Here is a 20067-nt window from a genome sequence, read left to right on the forward strand (position 1 = left end):
TGGACTCTACCAGGAATTAACTATTTAAACCAGGATTACATACAACTGAACTGCCAGCCACTAAGAGACACTATTTATATATTTCTATAATTGTTCCCTATGCAGTTCTGATGTAAAGATAGTCCTGTGGCCTGTCGGAAATCAAAGCATTGCTGTTCTATGTTTTGAGTTGCCAAAGCCATGTTAAACCTGACAAACTCTAAATTTATGACAGTAGTTTGAAGAATTCTTTGTAGTCATTTTTTTTTTGAATGGCAGATTACATGAACTTAATTACTTTCAGATTTAGCTTTTAGATCTTATAATTACTTTTACCGCCACTTGATCTATGCCCTTCCATAACAGACTCATTTTAATACATTCCTAATTTACATTTTAATGGCTGAAACACTTGTTGGAACAGGGACCAGCAGCGTTCTGTTTTCTTATTCTTTTGAAGAGACACCTCCAAAATAAGCAGACGCCCTTCTCATATTCTACAAAAGCTCCACAATTGTGACACCTGGCTCCCAACCAGCCCACTATTGAAATCATATCACTCATGATTTCACAATGAATAGTGTTTTTGTATGGCTACGGGACAATGTGTTTTTGTCATAGCGCACGACTTTACTCCCGCCCACTCCCATGGTCCTCTCCATCTCCAAATATCTGTCAGAGTGTGCATTGTGAAACCTGTCTCACCTATAACTTGTGTGTTCTGTGCTTTTAGGAATATCGCAGACGAGCTGAAGAGATGTCAATGTGCCGGACTGCCTCCACCAGAACTGCCAGAAAAATACAGGACGCATTTGGCGGCGCCGCTACCATCACACAGAAGAGGTCAATATATATGGATTTTGTGTTTGTACTATTCTTTTGTGTGAGTGCATTTTACATAAGTTTGGCACCAAGACAAACAGATCTGCTCAGCATCACCTGACAGTGTGCGGGGATTGGAGATGCGAGAAAAATGTAGGATGGAAGGAGGTGGGAACAGAGGAAGATAAAAAAGACTTGAAAGCATGTGGAAAACCGTGATATGCAAGTTGTGCAAGTAGGGGTTAAATGTACAGGTGCTATTTTGAAAAAGATGGCAAGCTGGATGTAAAATAATATAGAAGCAGAAATCATTTCATAGAAGATGTCTGTGTAATACCTCAGTCGTCCAGGTCTGATCCATAGTAAAAGAAACATATACATATCTGTCAACTGGGCAAAAAGTTGTAAGAGTGAAGATATTACACTGCTCATCCAAGCGGCATCAAAATGTCTTCACTCCAACAACTTTTTGTCCAGTTGACAGACTTTTTTTTTTTTTTTTTACAATTCATAGAAGATATCAGCTGTAGTTGGGATGTTATATTCATTAATAATAAAATATAATACTGCCTAATGAGTTGAAATAGTAATAGTTGATTAAATTAGATAATAATATTAACCAAAAATATTAGTGGCATGTTTTAGTACAGAGGAAAGTGCTCAAAATCTGGTTATAAGCTATATTAAGCAAAGAAAGAAATCTCGCCTTCACAAAAATAGTGTTGTTTTTTTGTTTTTTTTATCTCACAGGAAGGGAATCAACTGGACAAAAGTTTTAAGAGTGTATATATTTTGATCCTCGTCCAAGTAGCTTCTGCAGTTCCCGTTGCAGTGATGCAAAAAATATTGTGAAAAATTGTTTGTCAGCCTTACTGGAGGCTAGCGTATCTTCAGCATTTTTATTCATTTGGATGGAATATTTTGGAAAAGATTTTATTTATTTTAAAATAATTTTAAATGACTATAAGGTTAATACTAAAATTAATCCACACCTGTTATTTGTTGGTGCATGCATGAGAAATCACTGCACGATCTGGCAATAAAGAAAAAACATTGATTTGCATTGCACACAGGTACTTTTGGATTAAGTGCATTTTGTCCTGAAGAAACCATTGGCAGTCTCTTAATACAGCACAGTACAACAGATAAAAGCCTCGTGGTGAGATGGGAATATGCAAAAACCAGTGCAGCACAAGGGACATTATTTTTCAATCATGTTTGTTTTTGTGCATGCTTGTCTCTCTGTATTGGAACAAGATGGATACACAAATAAGATTAGTAGCGAGACAAGGACATGCAAGGAAAATGAAGGCAGGAGATTGGAGAGTGTTGGGCCTAAATCAATGCAAAATGTATTAAAATGTCTGATTTTTCTCTTGTGATTTGCTTTCAGCTGTTGTCATTCCACTTCTGAACCCAGAGAGGAACAAGGCCATCGCTGTCTTACTTGTGAGTCTGTGCAAGGACAGTGAATTCCAAACAGGCAGGATCAGTGTCCTGCCGACATGCATTTTTCATGTTATTCAGCTTATAGAGATTACAATAAAGCGTGGTATTAGAGGTAATCTATGCCATATGCTTCAGAATATATTACAAAAATGCTGATAACCATTGTAAATATGATTTATTCACAGGCAAACTCTCATATAGCTTGTAGAAAAGAGCCCTATAGCATGTCAGTATAAGGCTCTGGACAATATAAAATGAACCTCTGCAATTTATAATGAAATCGACCTCTGTCTGGGTCTGACAACTGTCCAGACCTGTGTTAGTTCTGTAAATTCCTTCACACACCTCTCAACCATAGAGAACAGCAGTGGTGTAAAGTTACTCACCATTAATACGCGATTACAATACAATTACATTATATTGTGCTTGGAAATGGAAAGCTGTAAACAGAGATTGGGGAACAACATATTGTAGCTGTAAAAGATTAATGGATCGAGTCAAGTCAAGTCAAATTTATTTATAGAGCGCATTTAAAAACAACCACAGCTGCCCAAAGTGCTGCAGAAGGGCAATATAAAGTGCAACCATATAAAACAAAACATGCAAAAACACGATAAAACAATACAATATAAGTATCCCGCTTCGCTTGTGTTCAAAGCCACTGCAAATTACTTTTCAACAAAGACTTATATTATTATTATATCAATATTTAAAGATTGGGTTGTTCTAGTACCCAAAGGAAGATTAACCAGCTACAGGAAAAGCCCGGTCCCCTCTGAGCTCTACTGGGAACATGGACAGAAAGAAGCTCAGAGAGACAGGGAGGGCCCAACCCAATGGTTACTGTGCTGTTACTGTGGTGTCTGGAATGTTTCTGTTAATGCCTTAAAACAATCATTCTTACTTTGATAAGTTTAATGTACTTATGAGGACGAGCAGGTGGCAATTCTATTCTACCAAAAGACTTACACAAGCCCCCTTTAAATCACAGTACCAAGTTGTGAAAGTGGAAGTCATATAAAGGCGTGCTAAAAGGCGAGTGTGAATGTCCTCTGTTGTAGGTCGCCTGTAATCCTCTGAGTGACCAGGATGAAGTGCATCTCAACACACTGGAAAGACATGTAAGCCTCTCCTCTCTTTTCTAAATATCTGTCCTTTATAAAATAGTGACACATATATTTGATATGACAGGCATCAGTGGCGTGTGGGCGTGTCCAAGCCATCCAGGTGTCTTATCAGAGGCCTCCACTCAGCCCGTCGCCGTTACAGTCCCACAATGCACTGCTGCACCTCAACGTTTCTGAGCAGGACTACTGCGAGCTGGACCGCAACATTCTACAGCTCTGTGGTACATTCATATGCACAGTACATGTTCAGTGAATCCCAAAATGGTCTTTTATTACTTTAATACAAATAAACAAACGCAGGGCTCCAGGGGGCACCCAATTTGGGCACACGTGTATACAATTTTGCCCAGTGCAACTAAAGGTTTTCCTTGGGTGCACCAGTGCACCTAACAGATCCTCATCACATCATGTATCCTCTTCTCATTCTAAACGTGGGTTAAAGAATATGAAACAGACTTGTGGCGCACTCACACTAGGCCTTTTGAACCATGCCGTGCTCAAGCCCAACCAAACCGAGCCATGGCCCGCTGTTTATGTGTTGCGCAGCAGTGCTATCGCTTTAGTGGAGAAAATATGTCCAGCAGCATGAAATATCTATTAAACAGTGAAGCAGATATGAGTCCTGCTGTGACACTCCTCTGTGAGTTTATGGATATAATAACAGCGTAGAGGAGTGAGGACAACCAGAAGCGAGAGGCTGCAAAACTTTTGTTTCTGTCCCCAGTCCTTATTGAAAGTAAACGCAGATTTACCATGTGTTTCGGAGCGGAGTTTATTCACTGTTTTTTTTTCATATGAGTAACATTAGCACACCTGACAGGGCTCCTATACTAAAGTCATACATGTGCGCATAAATGAGCAACCGTGCCGTGCTTTGGCCCAAGTCCTCCAACCAGGCCAGAGTTCCAACCGTGCACTCACACTGGACAAATGTACCGTGCTTTAGGGGCTATCTGTCCTGGGGCATTGTTTGATTGGGCTCATGTGAGGGCACCTTAAAATTATAGTTTTAATTGACAACTAAAGAAAGCTTTAATTTTCTTGCTCTTCCATCTTCTGTCACCTCTGTACAGACCGCTAAAGCCAGTGTGACATGCTGAGGCCAACAAGCTCAGGGCATGCTGTGATGCACAGCACCACAGAGCTCATAATTTTGGCTTTTTTCATATATTTGTGAATGAGATGTATTTACCTTTAAAGAGCAGCATCAAACCTGCAGATGCTTCACACTGTGTTTAGTTACTCAAATGAGACTGCTGATGCCCGAGGTGAATAAGAAAATAAAACTAGAGGGCAAAAGATGTTAAAGATCAACTATTAAAATTGAAAGTAAGAGGACTCACTCTGCTCTTACTATAGTGAACTGTAAAGATCCTTAAAAGTGCAGACCTCCCACTCTTACTGTTTTTTTAAGCCAATATTTATTTAATAGCATTTTATTAATTAAACATATAGGGTTCAACTCATTGTGTTTTAACCTAAGGAAAATATAATTCTAAATGTAATATGATCAAATAAACAACTTTGAATAAACAAAATTAGTCATTTGTTAAATATTTAGTTTATACTGCACATTTATTAAAGAAAATAAATAGAGTCTGAATTATATATCTGGGTAAAAGTAACTAATCAAGTTATTTATTTAGCCCTTATTGTTGGGTTATCAGAGTGCACCTAAATCATGTTCTCATGCACCCAAATGTACCCAGCTCAAACTGTTAGTCATCCATTCAACTATATTGTGATTCTGAAATTACAATATTCTCTGTATTTATACATAGTGTAGAATAGAAAGGTATTCTTCCACATCTTAAATCAATCAGAAAAGACCAAAATCCAAAAGAAAAATATTGCTGTAATTTGAAATGCAAAAATTATTGAATATACAAAAAAAAATCTGATTCCCTTTTTTTCATGAGTACATAATAGAGTATAAAATATAACTTTTTCTTATACTTATACTGTACTTTTTTCTTCATTGGCATTGTAATTATAAGCTTATTAGACAGGTAATTAGTACCACTGGACCAGTAGAAATAGATTATACATTATTTTCACATAGGTGCTGTGATTTAAATGCAGTCAGCATAAGTATTTAATATGCTGCTAGAATATTTGGACCTGTACAATTCACATGTTGTTTACTGCCAACCCATAATTTCGTAGTCCTCCATTTTAAACAGTGGCTGACATCACACACACAAACTACAGTAATGGCAAATTATGCTAATGGAAGACGCCCATTCTGATTCAAATCTCTATGCATTTAGATAGACTCTCCGCACTTTGTGACAGACTTGATGAAAACAAAACATTTGGCTTAAGAACCCTGTTTAAAACCTCATACATTATGTAGCTGCTAATGCTAATCTCCTACAACACACATGCATTGTTTACGCTGTGGTAATTGTCAGCAAACACAAACACATCGAGCATCATGGCAGTTTTTCTTCGTTCTACTTTTTTCTCCCTCTCCGCCTTCCATCTACCCACTGTTTTTTGTTATTCTGTCCCTCTCTCTCTCTCCTCATTCTATCTTTGTGCAGTGGTCATTATTAGTCGCTGTAGAGCGCATCACTCTCCCTGACCTCTGCGTCTGTTCGGCCCACTGTGGGATGCACTGTGGACCGCTCGCATACTCAGCTTTCTACAGTTTTTTTTATCCTTTTCTCATCCACCCTGCCCTTGCTTCCCCATGCTTTTCCATCCTATGCTATTTGTGTGGCCTTGAAGCAATACATCTGTTTTTTTCATGAAGACTGTGGCTCACTGAAAGAGCATTTACCCCTCAACTAGAAGTTCATCCAGGTTAGTTGCTTGGTGATCTTCTGTATATTTTATGCTGTTTAGTTATCTAGAACCAGAACTCCTAAATAATAAATTCAATGAGTTAAAACCAGTAGTGAAGATAGGTATCGGCTGCTTTGTAGAGCGGTGTCACAAGACTCAGAGCAACTCAATTGCATTCAACTAAGCCTAATGTTTTTTTCAAATAATATAACACAAGTAAAAGTAAATTGTCAATAGTAAAAGAAGTAAATGAAGTAAACGTGCAGTATTTTTGAGTGTTTATTGTTTATTTAAAAGGATGTTCATGTTTTTAAGTGTTTCATTGCAAAAAAATATTGCATATAAAACAGAGAAAAACACAAAACTTCTTATATTTTCTCTTGTTTTATATAACTAAACCTGCAAATATAATTAATAATCCTGTCAAATTAATAATTAATAGAGTAAACTCATCCCTCCTCCTTCTCTTCTCCTTCTTTCTCATCCCTCTCTCTTTCCTTTTCTTTCCCCCTCTCTCTCTCACCTCCTCTCTCTCCTTCCTTCTTCCCCCTCTCTCTCACCCTCTCTCTTTCTTTCCTTCTCTTTCCCCCTCTTTCCCCCTCTCTCTCTCATCCCTTTCGCTCCCTCTTTCCCCCTCTCTCTCTATTCTCTTTTTCAGGTGAGCTCTTTGACCTTGATGCAGCATCACTGCAGCTCAAAGTCATCCATTATGTAAGTACCTGGGATATCTCATGCACACACTTACTCACCAGGGGCTGGGAAAAACTGTAAGGCTAAAACCTTTCTCTTTAGTGGTCACTTCTACCCCTGTTTTAGTGACTATATCGACCGCAAGCTTTTTATCACTCAATTATGGCTTCACTTGTCCTGTACGGTGCCCTATATTCGTGTGATAAGACCATACAGAAATGGGGAGAGCAGGTGGAGATGGATCACAAGAAGACTACATGATGTAAAGGCACTTGACTGTGCTGTCAATGCCTGAGATTATTCACACAGTGGGAGAAGAACTGACATGGGAGTTAGATAAGAGAGAGTGTATGGTCAAAGTGGCATAGACAAAAATGAGTTCACAGCAATCTTTTCTCCTACTGTAAGTGTGGATTTCACAACATACAATTTTTAACATAGTTTTATATATATATAATAGAATAAAATTAGGTTGAATGTGTTGAGTTCAGTGCTTGTTCATCTGTGGATTTCCCTTTTGGATTTCCTGGATTAGGGTGGTGATGACAATACCATAATCAATAGTGAAAAGCATGTAAGGTATGAGGCAGTTCTCTGTATTGATTGTAAGGGGCTAAGGGGAGCGGATGAGAGTACATGTGCTTACGTGTTTGGCTGTATGTTGTTTTGAGAATAGTATTTGAACAACGTGACCCCAGCTAATATCTGCTTTAATTCATCTGTGGTCAGTTTATCTATATACATTGATGTATGCATAATTCATATTTTCAGTATTTCCACCAGCCTGCTCTGGGACCTCAGATGTAAATTAGCATTCATGCTATAACCTGGCACGAGCATCTTTCCTATGACTTCTCCTATTGTTGTCTTATTGTTGTGCACTGTCTCAGTGCAAACAAAAAGCGTACAATACCATACGTCCATTCTCTCACTATACCACACCATTATGTTATCTGCCTCCCACCTCTATTACATTCTCAGATTCTCAAAATATTGGGGTATTATCTGAAACCCAACAATATTACAAAACCTATATAAACTATGTCTACTTCAGTTCTGCAAAGTTGGTTTGGTGGCTCAGATTTTCAGTTTTATGTATTATTGCAAGAGGAGGATTTGCCAAATACCACCTCTTTTATAACAGTAATTTAACTGAATGACAAAATAAGTAAAAGTAAGTAACTAAAGTAAGCCACTAAACACTAAAACCACTTTTTTCACTATTAAAATGTATATGGTGTTTTAATATCCTTATCTACTGTTCCTAGTGATCTTTCGGTGGGTGCAAACTAGGTAAAAATGCCTAAATATAAGTTTGTGCTACCTTCGGTGACCTCTGTAATTGCAAGTAGTTGGTGATCGTGTGCCTTTGCTGATTACAGTCAGGTGTTTCTGATTACAAACACCTGCTGCAGGGGCGGAGTTTGAAGTGTGGATTACCTGTTAGACCAATCACATCGTTCCTTATTCCTCTAAAACCCCGCCACTCCTCCCCCTCACTCTTTTCTTTAGTTCACAGGCACTGCCCAGTTCAGTAGCTGTATTTGAAATGTGGTTGTGGGGCCGGAGTTTAGGTGTTTAGTCCCACTTTCAGAAAAACTTTTAGTACTGCTGGGTGCATGAGGGATTTTGTTGTGTGTCCGCCAAGTAACTTTCTTTGCTTTCTGAACTCTTACAAACACTTCAGTTCAGCAAACACAGCAATATGCCATAGAGGACAGGCTACTGTCTCTCAGGGACTATCTATAATAGTGCATTTCAACACCCTCTGCAAGACTTTGAAACTTTAGAACCTATCACTAACCTCTATTTAAAACCCCTTGCTTTTGTTGGTATAGCAATAACAATATATCTATTTATTATACAACAGTAGTGCTCCCCATTTTTCCAGCCTGATGTGAACCCAGCCGCTTCTATTCATCCACAGCTTGTACTATTTACTTTACATCTGAAAAGAGGGAGATAGCGAGATGTTCTTGTGATATGCAGGGCTTCGGGGAGGGTTAAATGTATTCTGAATCAGGCATTGCTCCTGTTTATTGTTACCGTTGTGAGGGAATGAGGAGAGGAGGGAGAGAGGAGGCAAAGATGGCTGGTCGCATGTGAAGAATTGTCACTTGTGTGTAAAAAGCTGGGGGCAGCTCTTATGGGATTAACAGTATTTGGGAGAGGAGGGTGCAGGATTTGTTAGGTTCACTCAGTGCTTGCGTGTTTGACTGGGGGCGAATGTTTTGGCAGAGGGTTCCTGTTTATTCCTGTCGTTGTGCTGTGTTCTCCATCCAGCTCTGTAGATTATGGAGAAGAATGCATGCTGAGGAGATAAGGCCGCTTAAACTAGACATGGGTATGCTGTATGCTATGCAAGAGCACACAGGTGTCTAGTTTTGACTATACAATAAGCAGACATAATATTATGATCAGTAGGGGGCATTTATTGGTCTGAACCATTGACTGTATAAAGAAGTAGACTAAGTGAGTGTGACATCACCCATAGTGTTCAGCTCCAGCCAAATGAAGCTCATTGAGGCTAGCAGTTATAGGGGTGAACTTGGAGCCAAGTTCTAACCACAAATATGATAGCAACCAAAGAACAAATCCGGACCCAGGCTGTTGAAGGTAACGCCGCACCCCGCACCGCTGGTTTAGCAGGGAGCGGGTGCTTAGCAGTGCTGTCAATCAAACCTGTTGCTAATGATAGCGGGAAAGAAAGCTCCTGATTTGTCTGGCATTAGTGTTCATATTGTGATTTACTGACACAATAGCGAAATACAAATCCCAGAATCCTGTAGAGCGGATTCTGGGATTGATGACGTTCCAGCGGTTACATCGGGGTGTCAATTCCTCAGTGTAGAGTGAATTACAGTTGATGGAGCCGGAAGCGCGCCCATGCTCACGGCCTATTTGGAACGCGGCGGCTAGCAGTTTAGCTATGTCAGTTTCTATATACAGTCTATGGCCTGAACAGATTACATATCAAATATTTAGGAAGATGGATTATATAATATTATAGACTAGATTAGTTTATGATGGTAATAATATTCCGATAGACAAACAACCACCTTTAATGTCTTGTCTTTGGTTCCTTCCTTTGACCACATTTGATTGACAATAATGACAGTAGTCTGGGAGTACCACACTAAAGCTGCAATTTTGGAATTGGTTTGACCTGGTTATCAAGTCATCACAATTGGGCCCAACCCAATAACGTCTTTTTTTAAGGAAAAGACGAGCTACAAGGTTAATTGCAATTGAATTAAAATTGCAAATTGAATGGTCCTAATTAACAAATCGCAAACAACAAGGCAACAAGGCAAGAGTTAATATAATATCCTTTGCAGATGACAAAAAACCATTGGGTCTTATATGTATAAAACCTTCTAACCCTGTGGTTCAGAGCTCTACTAACATATTCTGAAATGCAGGTGATTTTTGCATTAGTTTAGGTTTTAACTTTTCAGTGTTCTCTCAGGTGTTTTTAACATTTTAAAATTGAAACTGAATTTATTATTTATGATTTATTTATTTTAAAACATAAATTGCAAATCTAATGCGAACATTCCAAAAACCCAATTAGACATTTCCAATCTCATACAGCCCCAGCCCATTACTTAGTTTGTTGACTGTCACCTTCGTCCGACATGACTGTAGATCCTTAGTCCTTCATATGATGTAAATAGGGCTGCAGCCAGACAGATAATGAGTGGTGATTGTATGAACAAGAACACGATGTTTTCTATCAGCGCTAGCAGCAGGACACTGGTCTCCACCTCTGTATCTCCAGCCGAGCACAGCGCCACGCACACTTCTTCATTTATTTCACTGCAACTCTCGCTCCTGTTTGTAAAGAGCTGCTGTACCTTCAGTCTGAATGCAAAAACCTTGATTCTTTTTCCTCTATGTTCAAGATTGAAAACATAATAGATATATCTGAATGTAATGGTTCAGTAAGTGCAAAGGAGCTTTATGAAAGCAGAGAAAGAGCCCAGTCCAAGGTTATATCCTCGCAGTGAAATTCAAAAATGAAATTTCTGTGTAAAAGAGGTTATGTTGTGGTCATGTCATGTACTTGTACAATTGGAGATGACTAAACTTTAGACTTTACAATGAATGACTTGACGTACTGTAAGGGCTGAGATGAATGTTAATTGGTTAGCTCTTTGACGCAGGCAGTGGCCACAAGTTTTCTGAATAATTAAAAGTAACGAGAAGAGCTCAGACCACATGGCGTGCAGTGCGGTGCTGCTGGTGGTAGCTCTGTGGCACTCTGGACTCTTTCCATTGGGAGTCTGTTTTGGCCGTACTCCGAAGCCCATCTCAAGCCTTTCAAAGGCTGTGACTGCAACAGCAGAGCTCTTCGTGTGAGTGTCACACTGTAACAAAACCGGTCTAACACAGCAATCGCAGATAGACCGGGTGCAGTCTGAGTGAGGCATTACAGTACTAGAGATGCTATAGACTCAGAATGTTTTAAGCAGGAGAGATTTATTTATAATCGGAGCAGACCATGGATGTGTAAAAATACTGAACACGTTATGGTTCTGCACTTCTTCTTTGTACTCCCTTAGTCATCCTGGTATGCAATGTACTGGCTTGTATAATTTAAAATGATGTAGCTCATAGATAGAGTTATCCACAAAAAATGCCAGCAAGATGTCCTTGGGAGGCTGTGCGGGAATGGAACATTTTTAGGGTTAGTTTTGAGGTCATACTCTGACAAGAATCTCTTTGTGTGGAGCCTGTCTCAGCTTATTTGTTACAGTTAGTGTATGTTTAAGGCCCAAATAATCCTAATAAGAAGAAGCTTAAGGGAAGAAATCATGTTTTTAGAAGTAAAGCTTCTTTAGCAATTCATACATGATGCTACAATAGATAGATTGTGTATTAATTGGTTACATAGTTACAAGTGATGAGATACCCATGCCCAGTGTCTGTTCATAATAACTCACTAGAAAGCAGCCCATTGCACACTACCGTGGATTATACCAGCTATTGAACTTCCACTCTGAAACTAAAGCACGTAGCCTTGAAGCTTGTGACAAACAATACACTTTTTCCTCCTGGCTCCGCTTCAGTGGTTTTTCATTTTGTCCTCTCTAATCTTGTCTTTAGTGTCTTGAGAGAATGTTAAATTGCAGCTTTAGACAATGCGGTGATGCGCCCGTGCACAAGATTACATGAGCACTGAAATGTGTGTGCTTTGCTTGTGTACAGTTGCAGGAGCAGACCAAGTCGCAGTGCTGCTGTCTGTTACTGGTATCGGAGGACAACCACCAGCTCTTCTGCCAGGTATAGCACATCCACACTCATTACCTCATTCAGTGGTCCTCAGGAGGCCAATTACACACCTCCAAATTCAATTGTGTACATAGCACGCCACTGTAATGGGGGGCTAATGTGCCAGTGAGTAAATAGAATTATGCCCCATTCAGACATGCACGTTAAACACAAGATAACTTCATATTTTTTGTATTTTTATATTGGATTTAATGAATTTAATGATAATAGAACACAGTCGTACAAACAGATTTCATTGTATATGCTTTTACATATACTTAAGTATATTTTAAAGGTATATATATTTGTGTCGACAAAGAATTAGCGCTATTAAAACCACAATTGGAAAATAGTTGATTACATAAAAGTATTTTGAAAATCATCAACTTGCTCAGAAGTATCATGTGAAAAAGCGTGTCATGAATTATATTTTCAACAAAATACCCTCCCATTGAAAAAATCACCATATTGAACATACCATCATGAGCATGCATGCATTTGAATAATCACTGTGACCTTTGGCCTTTCATTTTAGGTAGTAGGAGACAAGGTCCTGGAGGAGGAGATCAGCTTCCCAGTGAGTATCCCTCTGCATGCTTCCTTTCAGGGTTTCCATAATTCCTTAATTCCTTATTTGATTTGGTTCCCTTCATTAATTTCTGCAAACATTCCTAGATTAATAGGATTTCTTGGGTTATTTACATGTGTAAGTTGGAATGGCCTAGTACACCCAATCCTGTTAGGGAGGTGCGTTGTGCTTTGTAAAGCCGCTGCGATATATTGGTTTCCCTGAGTGACATCATGGCCCTCCCACATGTAATCGTTCATAATCCCTGGCAGGGTTTATAATTAAGAAATTTGGGTGAGGAAGGTAATCACTTCCTTTGGGTGCTGTCGCGTTCCCTGCTTGTGATGCAGACCTTGCATTTTTAAACAGGCTTTCTATTATGATGCGAACAGAGCGTGGAGCTGAGGAGAAATTAAGTGTGAAATCTGGATGTAGATAGATATTAGAGCACAAACAAACACCGCCCGGGTTTGTTATTTGTGAAATTAACAAGAGTGGAAGCAGACATGATTTATTTAGCAATTATTCTTCTGAAAACACTATAGAGATCAGATCATACTGGGTTCAGAGAGCAATACAGTGACTGCTTATGGCACTACTTACATGTACTTTAGCAATGCTCTTTCCATTTGTAATGAAGTATCTGCTTCCAAATATATGCATGTACAAATGCCAGAAACAAAACAAACAGAATGGATAGAGCTTATGTTTATGTTACAGCCAAAAGACTTTCTGATTCCAATCTGTTCCTATTTGAATAAATGCTTTTTGTTAGGCCCAAAATGCTTATGGTTGGCCTGTATCTTGTCTTGTTCAGCTTATGTTTGGGAGGTTTGGTCAAGTCGTGGAAAAGAAGAAGTCGATTTCCCTTCAAGACATCAGTGCCGTAAGTCCACCTTTTTGTTACAGATATATATATATATATATATATATATATATATATATATATATATATATATATATATATATATATATATATATATATATATATATATATATATATATATATATATATATATATATATTTATATATATATATATATATATATTTATATATATATATATATATATATATATATATATATATATATATATATATTTATATATATATATATATGTATGACATAATTGTGAATAATCCTTCAATTGTCCAGATCTGATCCATAGTAAAGGAAAAATTCAAATCTGTCAGCCAGACAAGAGGTTGTAGGAGTGAAGACGTTTCACTTCTTCAGTTCTGGTCAGATGGACACTGGTGGAGATAGATACAGATATAATTTGACCAGAGCTGAAGTGCCTTGGACGAGCAGCGAAACATCTTCACTCCTACAACTTTTTGTCTACTTGACAGATTTGAATTTTGCTTTTACTAATAATCCATGTTGTTACAGGAGGAGCGGAGGCAGCTGTCCAGTATGCTGGGCTGTGAGATCTCATCCATGCTGTGTGTGCCTGTCGTCAGCAGAGCCACAGGTCAGGTGGTGGCTCTAGCCTGCGCCTTCAACAAGCAAGGAGGGAAAAGGTAACAGTATGATGTATGCGGTATGATATATTACATCGTGCACTATATCATGGTTCTTATAATAACAAAATGTCATTGTTTCTATAATATATAAACACCATCTAGCAAATACAGGATTTATTGAAAGCAGTGGACACTGACAGTCATACAAAACAGATGGCGAATGCAGAAGCACATTAGGGCTAAACCATAGCAGCTGGGAAATAGCAGAACAGCCAAATGTCATGTTTTTATACTTGACTTATAGCTCAGTAATAAGTTTTGGAGGACCATAAGTCATCTTAGGTTTGACTGGTCACTGGAATGTTTTTCTTTCATACTTTTAACACAAAACAGGACTAATTCATGCCATGTCTATATATAACATGACAAGAAAAAGTGTGTTTGTTACTGGGATAGATCAAGCTACTCCATTAACTCATAGCATGATGCAACTGAAATGAGAAAAAGTAATACCCGAACATTGTATCCATGTTTAATTTATAAGAGGCATTACATTGACTTGATCTTGGCAACCCGATTCATTATTTTTCCTTTACAGAATATTATGGTGCATTGTTGTGACATCTTTGAAATCAATGTATATTTACTTTGCTTATCCATCCTCCCTAATTCTCGATGCGTACAAAGATCCAAATATTTGCAGACAGAAGCTCAAATGTTGGCTCGGGGGCTCAGGATGTCAGAGTTTACAAATGCATGTGTTTGCATTGCATATTCTTCAGCAGTACTGTAGACCAGGATAGAAACCTTTTGCCTCCCTGTGTAGTTGGCAGCAGCCCATCGTTGTTATGTCACTGAGAGGTTCACACCCTTTGACCCCACAGATGGCACAAGTGATATGGGGTTCGATCAGACCTCTCACAGAAGTGGGGCTAAGGTGAAGCTAACTACTGTGGCACTCTGTTTGGGCATTGCCTTTCTTCTGTTTTTGCCTGTCCAGAGGAAGCCATAATGCCTACTGATTACAGACAAATGTGTAGACAAATTCCAGCTGAGAGCATTGCTGGAATCGTTGTAAGCAAAAGTGTTGTTTTTATCTATTTGAGGGGGAAACATGTATTGTCTTAAGCATTCACTATCCAACCACATGACTGGCTATTTAAAAATGTTTGAAGTGCAAACTGTCACTGTGTCCTTCAGCAAGACACTTTCAAAATCTCCATTCCAGTCATAGAGCATAGCATGCAGGAATGTATTTGGTTTATGGGTACTGTACTCTGTACTTTCTGACAATATCCACATGACACAAAAGCTGGGGCAAAGTTAAAGTGTTCTCTATCAGTATAATTGGACTGAGGGAAAACAATTATTACATATACATAATCATACATATATTTGCATATTGTAACTAGTACATAAGCAGCATACCCCTCATGCTCCTATCCAGTGACATATCTCCATGGCCTCTTGACTCCCACACCCAGGAGCTTACCCACAATCCCTTTTGCCACTCACGCTCTTCCTCTGACAGCTAAGATAGATGAGAGGGGATTAGGGCCCATAATTTCTGCCTCTGCCACTGGCTCCAGTCACAGAGCTGGCATCTCATTTCCATAGTAACAGCAGTCGGATTATAGTGGCAACTGTGCATAAAATGTGATAAATCTGGCCCTATCTCTCCACGCACAGTTATATAGATCTTACCAAAGCCATATTTCTCAATGATACATTTGATCATTGCTTTCATGGAGATTAAAGGTTGTTATACTTGGTTCACAAAAGTTTTAGATGTATTGGACTTGAGGTGAGGTGAAGTTGGTAAGCCTTTGTCAGACCAACTAGAGAGGTGCCATTTCAAATCTGATCTGAAGTATCTGTGTCTGCAAGTACAATAAATCAAGCACATTGCCCACTCTACTCGCAGTAATTGTGACCGGAATGGCACCGGACTTTAAAAACATCAAATAAAAATAGACTGATGTGACACTTTGACATCTTCTGTATTTATTACGCATTGCTTCTACAGGAGGAAAGTAGAATTACTGAAATTTGAGGTTACATTTTAGATTCACAATGGCCCCGATCAAAAATGAAAAATTAATTATATGTAGCTTTTCTGTGAGCGGTCTTGTTACTCCACAGATCTGACTTGTAACTTGGCCTGGTACCTTCAACATTCTAGGCAGAGCAATTACTGTACAATACTACATTCAACTCAAACAATAGAAAAGGTTGGCCTGTGAACCAGAACTGGATACAGTCAATATTATGTTTGTTGTTTGGACTCAGGGGATAGACATGATAAATGTTCCTTCACTACTCCTCTAGTTTTAGCCTACAACAGTTTTGTAACCAAGGGAAACAGCCAATTTATTTTTTATTGGTGGAACAGTAACAAGACCAAAAAGTGTTTAGTTTGGCACTTTTCTCCGAATCAGCCATATTATTATGACCACTTCAAATTATCATTGATTTTTAGTATGTAATGTAATGTGCCAATCATGTTTAAAATGATGATAACTGACAGAAGTAGCATGTAATAATTTATAATAGTTTTTCACTGATTAAAGATTGGGATGGGGAAAAATACAGAATTGCTTATTTTTAACAGAAATGAAAAAATATAGTCTGCATTGTTCTGATCAAATTACATTAAACTAGCTCTCACAGTAAACTTCTTCTTTTCCTTGTTATGAATTCTGTACAAAAGCCCAGAAAGATGGACACCTAAACCAGTTCAGCTGCAGGCTTCATCTCATCATGACCACTGGAGGCTGTGATAAGACCACTGCCCCAGGACTAAATCCCTCACACCAATTCGATCGCTGGAAAATACATTTTGCCTCCTGTTTGAGGATTTGGGGGATTCTCTGAGCAATAAAGCCCTAGAGCTGATAGGCTCAGGCTGAAGTCTGCAATGTAACACTGCCCTCTCTTGGTGATGAGAGGAAACTGCAGACTCTAGTTTAGTTTTTATGTATTGATAGTAGGGCGATTTTGCCTGAAACTAAAATTGATTTTTTTCCCTCCTCTTCAGTAAAAATGTTCTACAAACTACAGAAAATGGTCAAAACTGAAAAGACTGTATTCAGTGATCATAACCCAATGGGGAAATCTTTTATGAATGAGATAAAACAGCATTTAATTTGATGTCAATGATTTTCTTACATTTTCAGTGCAATTTCCAATGCAAGAAAGTGGGCAATATAAAAATCGATATTTTTCCAGACAAATCGATTTGAACTGCAAATTTGATTTTTTTTTTTTTTTTTTTTAATTTGCCCAGCCCTAATTATTAGATAAGTATGTAAGAAAACAGAAAAAGTCTATAGAGCTTAATCATTCTGTCTTCATACTGACTGTATGCAGACATTACTGGCACAGTGAGTACCGGTAGTACTTATGACAGCATTTGACAACATTAATATTTTAATAAGGAGTTAATTATTGTTCATTTTATATATGCAAAATCATTTGTTTTCAGCTGCTTACAAAAACGTGTTCCTATAACAGTATTAATGTGCATGGTATGGACACAAATGTCCATATTGCAAGTTTATTATGTTAACCAAATCTTTAAAAATGTTATTTCATTTTGAATTTACCAGACACACAGAGGCCGATGAGCATGCCATCCAGCACTGCTTCTGCTACACGTCCACCGTCCTCACCTCAACTTTAGCCTTTCAGAAAGAACAGAAGCTCAAAGTCGAATGCCAGGTATGCACACACACACACACACGAGCACGCACATACACACTCATATAAACATAGTAATATATCACATAGAATTTCACTATGTCCACTCTGTCCCGGCACAGGCTCTGCTACAAGTGGCCAAGAACCTCTTCACACACTTGGGTACGCATCTCTTATCCCTCTATCCGTCTCGTGAAAGGACACTCGCCGTTAATAGTCGATTTGTCAGTAATTGCCCGGTGAAACTAATGGCGCATATAATTAAATGAGATATTGCTGACCTGAAAGGTGATTACACGGCTGATCATAACTGTAAAATCAAAAGGGCATTATAAAGGATGGCTCCACCTTTCCATCCCGTAATTACACTCTGATTTTTATCCACGGAGAACATTATCAGCACACCGTGATTTGTTGTGAGTGGTAAAACAAACTGCCTCCTTATGTTTAGTTTCTTGTCGGATTACAAAGCTCTTATCGCATGTGGAACAGACCCGACAGTGCTATGCATCCACTATTATTCTGTTCATTTCCTGTTTGGTTTGTGTGTTTGTTTGTTCATGCATTCACTACCCTCTGTCTCTCTTTCTTTCTCCCGCTCGTTGATTTTTGCAGATGACGTCTCGGTGCTGTTACAGGAAATTATAGTGGAGGCCAGGAACCTGAGTGGAGCAGAGATGTAAGATTGGTCTTCAAAGCATGTATAATATAACAAGATGTTTGCTGGTCTATAGCTATGCCAATCTGGACAGCAATTTGTTCGTACAGGATTTGCCTCATTGGATGACAGTTACAAAATGACCTCGCTGGAATGATAGGTTCCATGCCTGACTACATGAATTATGTGTCTTGTAGCTGTTCGGTGTTCCTCCTGGATCGTCTGAGCCATGAGCTGGTGGCAAAGGTGTTTGATGGAGGTGTGGTCAGTGATGAAGAGGTGTGAAACCCTGTGTTATCTTTTTTCTGTGTATCGTTTATTCATGTTATAGCTATAATTATTACTTTACTTATAATATTCGACTCAAAATGAATTTATATTTATTATATTACCATATATATATTTTATGCACTATGTAACGTTTGGTGGAGGGTTCATCACCTGCTTTTCTCCATGGAGTAAGACAAGCAGGTGGCACCATGAGGGAAAGCTTCAGGTCATATCTGTGGGGAGCAACGTTCTTAGCAAACAATGACATTTCCATAGAGACAAGCAGGTGGCAGACCCTCAACCAGATTTTTAACCTTTAAAGGTCAAAAACCACCAAATCTCTGTAATCCCAAATTGTATTACATAATAACATATAACTAAAAATAAAACTTATAATAAAATTAACTAATAAAATAAAACTCATTCTCATTTGCAGAAAGAGTTTCGTATCCCGGCAGACCAGGGCATCGCGGGTCATGTGGCAACAACTGGTCAGATCCTTAATATTAAAGATGCTTACTCACACCCGCTCTTTTATCGCGGTGTGGATGACAGCACGGGCTTCAGGACGCGGAACATCCTTTGCTTTCCCATCAAAGACGAGAACGATGGTACACACACACTCTCACACACACACACAGTCATACATATTCCGTCAGTGTTCATACCTACTCACAATCCGACCTTTAATAAGAGTTGCACTTGGAATAGCAAATTACAGCACATCCTGGAGTCTAAATGTTAAAGTGGCCTTTTGGAGTGCACTTCATGCTTCTTCAGTTTATTCCATACTTTCACTTCATTTTGAGGGTACAGCCTGCACTCTTCTAAATTATGTCAAACTGTTGCCCTTTAGAAATAACTGTAGCACTGACTGATATCTCACCTTTGTGTGTGCAATTAATATCAAAATTCAGGCTCATTAGGATCAAATCAGATAAATTTCCAACTCTCTCTCAAAATCTCTCTTTTCTCCTCTCGACCTTGTCTCGCTCCAGAGGTGATTGGTGTGGCTGAGCTGGTGAATAAAATGAACGGACCTTGGTTTAATCGCTTTGATGAGGACCTAGCGACAGCTTTCTCCATCTACTGTGGTATAAGTATTGCCCATGTAAGTTTGGATATTTTTACACACCTTATGCATTACACACACAACATTACATACACACAATACAACATTTAAAGGCCTCTGAGAAATGACTAAAGACAGAACATAATAGGGGTTAGATGTGCAGGTTTGGTAAAAAAAAAAAAAAAAAAAAAAAAGTTGCACTAA

General features: G+C 38.6%; 1 protein-coding gene across 2 annotated transcripts in view; it reads left to right on the top strand.

Annotated features, from left to right (window-relative positions):
• The window catches only part of LOC117380037 (cGMP-dependent 3',5'-cyclic phosphodiesterase), a 170093-nt gene that overhangs the window by 140849 nt on the left and 9177 nt on the right, over positions 1 to 20067 (top strand). For both annotated transcript variants that reach the window (XM_033976757.2, XM_033976758.2), the window contains exons 5-19: positions 713 to 822; positions 2195 to 2250; positions 3312 to 3371; positions 3442 to 3598; positions 6826 to 6878; positions 12069 to 12143; positions 12667 to 12708; positions 13517 to 13585; positions 14091 to 14221; positions 17773 to 17884; positions 17986 to 18025; positions 18479 to 18542; positions 18719 to 18800; positions 19228 to 19402; positions 19790 to 19902. In XM_033976757.2, coding sequence (XP_033832648.1) covers positions 713 to 822; positions 2195 to 2250; positions 3312 to 3371; positions 3442 to 3598; positions 6826 to 6878; positions 12069 to 12143; positions 12667 to 12708; positions 13517 to 13585; positions 14091 to 14221; positions 17773 to 17884; positions 17986 to 18025; positions 18479 to 18542; positions 18719 to 18800; positions 19228 to 19402; positions 19790 to 19902 — 1339 coding nt within the window. The remainder of the gene's footprint in view (positions 1 to 712; positions 823 to 2194; positions 2251 to 3311; positions 3372 to 3441; positions 3599 to 6825; positions 6879 to 12068; positions 12144 to 12666; positions 12709 to 13516; positions 13586 to 14090; positions 14222 to 17772; positions 17885 to 17985; positions 18026 to 18478; positions 18543 to 18718; positions 18801 to 19227; positions 19403 to 19789; positions 19903 to 20067) is intronic.

The sequence above is a fragment of the Periophthalmus magnuspinnatus genome, chromosome 13, assembly GCF_009829125.3.
Source record: "Periophthalmus magnuspinnatus isolate fPerMag1 chromosome 13, fPerMag1.2.pri, whole genome shotgun sequence".
Classification (NCBI taxonomy): Eukaryota; Metazoa; Chordata; class Actinopteri; order Gobiiformes; family Gobiidae; genus Periophthalmus; species Periophthalmus magnuspinnatus.